Source organism: Tachysurus vachellii, chromosome 7 (genome assembly GCF_030014155.1).
Source record: "Tachysurus vachellii isolate PV-2020 chromosome 7, HZAU_Pvac_v1, whole genome shotgun sequence".
Lineage (NCBI taxonomy): Eukaryota > Metazoa > Chordata > Actinopteri > Siluriformes > Bagridae > Tachysurus > Tachysurus vachellii.
This window is the reverse complement of record NC_083466.1, coordinates 31,467,293-31,474,546: the sequence shown is the minus strand read 5'-3', so window position 1 is coordinate 31,474,546 and position 7,254 is coordinate 31,467,293. Positions and strand designations below refer to the sequence as shown.

The 7,254-nt window shown below is 43.5% G+C and overlaps 1 protein-coding gene across 2 annotated transcripts in view; it reads right to left on the bottom strand.

Moving 5' to 3' along the window:
• Nucleotides 1–3,656, bottom strand: part of dspa (desmoplakin a) — a 33,100-nt gene extending 29,444 nt beyond the window's left edge. Inside the window, exon 1 of one of the 2 annotated variants that reach the window (XM_060875410.1) lies at nt 3,319–3,656. In XM_060875410.1, coding sequence (XP_060731393.1) covers nt 3,319–3,491 — 173 coding nt within the window. In that variant the 5' untranslated portion in view covers nt 3,492–3,656. The remainder of the gene's footprint in view (nt 1–3,318) is intronic. The other variant, XM_060875411.1, reaches the window with a different exon arrangement.
• Nucleotides 3,657–7,254: the final 3,598 nt, after the last annotated feature.

The following is a 7,254-nucleotide window of genomic DNA, read 5'->3' as shown; positions in this document are numbered from 1 at the left end:
ACACACAAACACACACCTGCATATACCCACACACAAACACACACCTGCATATACATTTACATTTACATTTACAGCATTTGGAAGACGCCCTTATCCAGAGCGACGTATACCCACACACATACACACACCTGCATATACCCACACACATACACACACCTGCATATACCCACACACAAACACACACCTGCATATACCCACACACATTCACACACCTGCATATACCCACACACATACACACACCTGGATATACCCACACAGCTACAAAGGCATACACACACCTGCATATATACCCACACACAAACACGCGTCTGCATATACCCACACACAAACTCACACACAAACACACACCTGCATATACCCCCACACACACACCTGCAATATACCCAGATACAAACACACACCTGCATATACCCACACACATACACACACCTGCATATACCCACACACAAACACACACCTGCATATACACACACACAAACACACATCTGCATATACCCAGATACAAACACACACCTGCATATACACACACAAACACACACCTGCATATACCCACACACACACACACACAAACCTGCATATACCCACACACCTGCATGTACCCACGCACATACACACACCTGCATATACACACACACAAACACACACCTGCATATACACACACAAACACACACCTGCATATACCCACACACACACACAAACACACACCTGCATATACCCACACACCTGCATATACCCACACACATACATATACCCACACACATACATATACCCACACACATACATATACCCACACACCTACATATACCCACACACCTACACATACCCACACACAAACACACACCTGACACACACACTAAAGTGTAGTGATGAACACACACGCCTGAACATGCAGGAGAAATTCAGTAAGTGTGTGAGGATCGTTAATAACAACAACATTTCTTGTCTTGTCATAAACTGTAGATCACAAATTCACAGTTCAACATGTTTTAAGCCATCTCAAATTGGAAAATTAACACACAGCAACAAATAGACACATCTACCAATACACACAAACACACTTCAACACACACATCAACAAAAACACACACACCAACAAACACATCAACAAACACACACCAACAAAAACACACTTCAACACACACATCAACAAACACACACTTCAACACACACAGCAACAAACACACACACCAACACAGAATTAATTAAATTTGATTTAATCGTAAAGTTTATTCTCTTAATCTGTACACAAATCAGCTCTGACTCAGGGGCTGCTGGAAAATTCAAACTAGTCACTGCAAAAACAAATCTTACAACTAAACACCCTGACTGACACACACACACACACACACATACACACACACACATCCTGAAAGAAATTATTTTTATTCTATTTTATTACTAAAATAATAAAATAAAATACTTTTCTAACTGTGGATTTAATGTAGTTAGATGTAGAATATAAAGTTTCCAGAGACACAGAGAACAAACATCTAACAGCAGTGCAAATACAAATGCAGGTTAAAGTGGTTTATATTCCACTATTTTATGTATTTACATCCTGTGTTTGTAAAGGGAGCAGATGGGGGTGTAAATATTTATGCACAGCACTGCTGCTGTAGGACAAGTCAGCGTTCAGACTGCATGAGGCCAGTCGACAGACCTGTCCAGATTAGGGCTGGGCGATAAAATGATAACGATATGTATCGCGATAGACACGTGATCGATATCAATAAAAAATGTGTTCGATAAAACGTTCGATATTTTTTTATTCTTCATCGGAAGAAAACAGAGGTTGTGAAGCAAGTTTGGTTGCATTAACAAAGGCACTCACTCTCTGGTAACCTAGCAACATAGGGAGTGACATGCTAACAGCCAATCATGTAACAGTATCATGTTTGGTTGTGCCATATCGTTGTCTAGTGCTGATTCCTCTTCAGTAACCGGCGACTTTTTTTGGATATTATAAGTCTGACCGTAGTCACACCAACGTCGTCTGCAAATTATGCAAGACCATCGTCCCCGCCAAGACTGGTAATAAATACCACGAACTTGATTTACCACCTTAGCCACGCTCACCCTTTGGAGCACAGCCGTATTCAACAAACAACATCTGTAGCTGCAACACCGCACAAGCAGCACTAACACACACAAACACACACACATATACACACACACACTCTTAAAGCAATGGTGTCCAGACCAGAATCATCCCTGAGCTCTATGTTTATATTTAACACTTTGCACTATTTTATTAAACTTTATTAATCATTTCTTACATTTTCTTTCATTTTGCACCTTAAATGTTAAGAGATAACAGTTAAGTGTTCATTGTGACTTTAGACTCATGTTTACATTATAATTATGTGAGTTTTCCTGGTTGGTGACATTTCTGTCTTAATAACTGAGGGGATTACGATCAGAGGAAGGTTAAGTTTAAAATAAAAATGTTTACATGTAATATATTTTTCTCCTGGTCCTTATTTTAAATGGGTCATAAAATATATCAATAATTATCGATATCGACCGATATGTAACACTGATATCGTGATACAGTTTTCAGCCGTATCGCCCAGCCCTAGTCCAGATCAGACTGAATCAGATTGGTTGATGGACCTGTGTAGATCAGACTAGATGTTTGCTAGCTTCCTCTAACCTCACACTAATCATGTGAGTTCTTCAGCTCCTGTTTGTCTAAAATCCACCCAGTTTTTATGAACACAGTAATGAGAAAGAAGTATAATAAAAGGTCAATGTGTAATTTCAAAGTTACATCATGAACAAAGGTTCAAAGGTCACTGTGTTGGGAACAACAGCATTCCTGTTCTGGACATACGAGACGAACTGAGGAACAAACCATTCCTGGCCAGAGGGGATGTGATGCACCTTCTATTCATCAACCTGAAGGTGGAACAGTCCATTTCTGAGGGAGGGGGGGGGCCACAGTAATGCGGTGGAGCTCATTCCACACACACACACACACACACACACTTCTATCCTTGTGAGGAAGTTCTTCAGTTACAATTATTAAGACAGACTATTTAAGGTTTGACAAAAGCTCATGATATTACCATCATTCTGGGGACATTCACTAATCTGTCTGTTTCTTTCTTTCTCTTTGTCTTTGTTGTGCCTTTAGTGACAGTGATCAGTCTTTTAACTTTCTCTTTCAAGTGAAACTCCAGTTTTAAAGAATGTTCGTGTGTGTTGCCACATCAGCTCTGGTGTGTGTGTGTGTGTGTGTGTGTATGTGTGTGTGTGTGTGTGTGTGTGTATGTGTGTGTATGTGTGTGTGTGCGTATGTGTGTGTGCGCTCCTCACCTTCCCTGACTCTTTATGCTGTAAGTGTTACCACTGTAGCGCTGGTGCATGGTGTTCTCACTCAGGTCCGACTGGTATCCATTCCCGGTCATGAACATCTGTTCGTTGATGCGCAAACTCGGTCCGCGCGAGATGGTGGGAAAGCGCGAGGACGGTGTTCCGTGTGCGCTCATCGTGACCGAGCACTGCTTTCGTGACTAAAGCTAAAACAATCCGACGGAAAAAATGTCCAAAATCTGAAAGTTTAGTGTGTGTTCACTCGGTGTGTGTGTGTGTGTGTGTGTGTGTGTGTGTGAGTGAGAGAGACAGAAGTGCGCACTTCTCCTCTCGGCTCCCGATCGCGGAAGAAGTTCACACACTCCTGCGGCCGGGAATACAGCCCCGGGGGCGGGGCTTAGGACACTGTGTGTGTGTGTGTGTGTGTGTGTGTGTGTGTGTGTGTGTGTGTGTGTGTGTGTGTGTGTGTGTGTGTGTGTGTGTGTGTGTGTGTGTAGGGTGGAACAGTCTTAACAGATAACAGCCCTGTTTTTAGTTTTAATTGTTGTATTAGTAGTTTTTGTATTTTTGACGTCACATTGCTGTTGTGTTTCTGATGTCTGCCTTTCTGTCTCACTCTCTGTCTCACTCTCTGTCTCACTCTCTCTCCCTCTGTCTCACCCTCTGTCTCTCTCACTGTCTGTGTTTCTGGTGAGGTGTGACAGACAGGGGAGTTCACACAGTTTGTAATTTTGAGGTGTGTGTGAGAATTATAAATGGGAAAGTGAGAGTGAGGACACACCCTGTGTTAGTCACACACACACACACGCACACGCACACACACGAACACACACCCTGAGTGTGACCACACCCAACAATGGAATGTCTCCGCATTGCACAGACGGTTCACTGCTGTACAGTGACGGTAATTACAGAGAGTAACAGACACACACACACACACACACACACACACACACCAAGCAACATTAATGACTACATTCTAGCTAACCAAATGATCTTGTCATTACACAGAGATAAAGTCATTGTTCTACTTAGCAAAGTTTCTAACAGAAACTAAACTACTTCATGTGCTGCTCTGTGAGGTTGTGAATCAGTATTAGTCACAATATCACTAGGTGAGTGTCCGTTTATTGTGTCTGCTGCTAGTCACAATATGGCTTTGTACATGTATGACTTCATGAACCGGTCTCATGCTACAGGTTACTATCTAGAGGGTTGTTAATATAACCATAACACAATAAAGTCCACTCCAATGTTCAGCAGCTGAACAGATTTATTCTCTGACACATCACCACCTCACTAATTATACTCATCAATTTTAAATTTAAATGTATGTTTTTCAGATGCATTCTGAACATGGCTTTTACATTTACAGCAGTTAGCAGACTCTCGTCCAGAGTGACTTACATTTTAGTTCAATTTATACAACTAAGCAATTGAGGGCCTTGCTCAGGGGCCCAGCAGTGGCAGCTTGGTGGACCTGGGATTCAAACACATGACCTTTCGGTCAGTAGTCCAACACCATTACCACTGAGCTACCACATCCCTACCTAGGGGATAGGGTTAAGCTTTTCATTATGCTTGTGCAGTTTGATGATATTTGCACTCCAAAGACACATTAACTTCACCAGCAATGAAGTGAGGTAGTTAACAGTATAGCTAATCATGTTCTTTTTTATTTGGGCAATGAACAAAATCTGGGAATGGGGCAGTGCAGGGGCATAGGGCAATGCAGAGACATGGGGCAATGCAGAGATGTGGGGCAGTGAAGGAGCATGCGGCAGTACAGGGACATGGGGCAGTGCAGGGACGTGGGGCAGTGCACCTACATGGGGCAGTGCAGGGACATGGGGCAGTGCACCTACATGGGGCAGTGCAGGGACGTGGGGCAGTGCACCTACATGGGGCAGTGCAGGGACATGGGGCGGTGCAGGGACGTGGGGCAGTGCACCTACATGGGGCAGTGCAGGGACGTGGGGCAGTGCACATACATGGGGCAGTGCAGGGATGTGGGGCAGTGCACCTACATGGGGCACTGCAGGGACATGGGGCAGTGCAGGGACATTGGGCGGTGCTGGGACGTGGGGCAGTGCACCTACATGGGGCACTGCAGGGACATGGAGCAGTGCAGGGACATGGGGCGGTGCAGGGACGTGGGGCACTGCAGGGACATGGGGCGGTGCATGGGTGTGGGGCAGTGCAGTGACTGTGGGGCAGTGCTGGGATGTGGGGCTGTGCAGGGGCAGTTTAAATCCATGAGATAAAATAATAACTCTATGGTGCTAAACACACCACAAAACATCCAGGAAGACAAGGCACATCAGCTGAACATCAGATTCAGACACATAGTCAAAGACAAAGATGAGGTATGAGGTTGTGAGAACCTCCACTGATAAACACTGTGATGAACAAGGCACATGTTTCTGCCTCAATTAAGAAGAAATACACACTGATGAACTTTGTTGTTCATTTCTCTCTCTCTCTCTCTCTCTCTCTCTCTCTCTCTCTCTCTCTCTCTCTCTCTCTCTCTCTGTGTGCGTGTGTGTGTGCGTGTGTGTATAAGAGTGTGTACTTTGAGTTATCAGTGTTGTACATCTTTTCTTTCCAAGATAGCATGTACAGTAGAGTGTAGCATGCTGTGTGTGTGTGTGTGTGTGTGTTTACCCTAGACACACCCTGTCTAATTACTTCCATTGTGTAGATATCTTTAGAAAAGCACATGCTTTTTGATGATAATCACTGCAGTGAATTAAGAACATAAGAACATACAGTAAGAACATACAGTAGTGTTGTTAAGAACATACAGTAGTGTTACACTCACTGCTTATATCTTACTTTAGAGATAGAGAAAGAGAAAGAGGGAGAGATGGGTGGGGCAGATTGAGGTCTCCACATCCTTTCACTCTCTTAACATTTAATTGCTCAGAGTGTTGCTCTCATTGCTCTCTCTCTCTCTCTCTCTCTCTCTCACACACACACACACACACACACACACACACACACACACACACTCAAACACCTGCTCTTCAGAACCAGAATCAGTTTTACTGCTTTATTGGTGTATTGGTACATAGTAATATAAAGTAATGAAGCATAAATATAAAGAACCTATGGGAACTATGAGAATAAACATTAAAGGATATTTTATTACTCGGAGCTTCAGGGGTCTGAGGGACCAGAGCTCTAAATTTAGAGCTATACTAGATCTCAAAATCTAAAATTTGCAGACAGACAGACAGACAGACAGACAAAGAAGCAGGTAGACAGACGGGCAGACAGACAGACAGACATGCAGGCAGACAGGCGGAAATACAAACAGAAGGATTTAAAATCTAGAGAAGGTAGGATATTGAACACACATTTAGAGAGGTGTGATAAGGGTGTGTACTGTATTATCATAGTTTGTGTGTGTGTGTGTGTGTGTGAGAGAGTGTAGGCGCTTACATAAGAAGTGTGTTTCATCTGAGCAGGTGTGTCTTCAGACTAGAATTAATGATTCACCATCATTGTGTCTTGTGTGTGTGTGTGTGTGTCTGTGAGATAAACCATGATACTTGTTTACATTTCTGTCATTTAGCAGACTTCCTTATCCAGAGTGACTTACAAGTTATTTCAGTTTATACAACTGAGCATTAAGGGCCTTGGTCAGGGGCCCAGCAGAGGCAGCTTGGTGGACCTAGGATTAGAACTCATGACCTTCTTATCAGTAGTCCAACACCTTAACCACTGAGCGACCACATCCCCCAATGTTGTCTTTTAGAAACAAATCCATGTATTTGTCACATACACAGACACGCAGTGAAATGCTTTAAGTTTTCGCATATCCTAGGTTATTATGAGCCTGGGGTCAGAGCACAGGGTCAGCCATAGTACGGCGCCCCTGGAGCAGGTGAGGTTACGGGCTTTGCTCAAGGACCCAACGTTGATGTCTCAGCATCT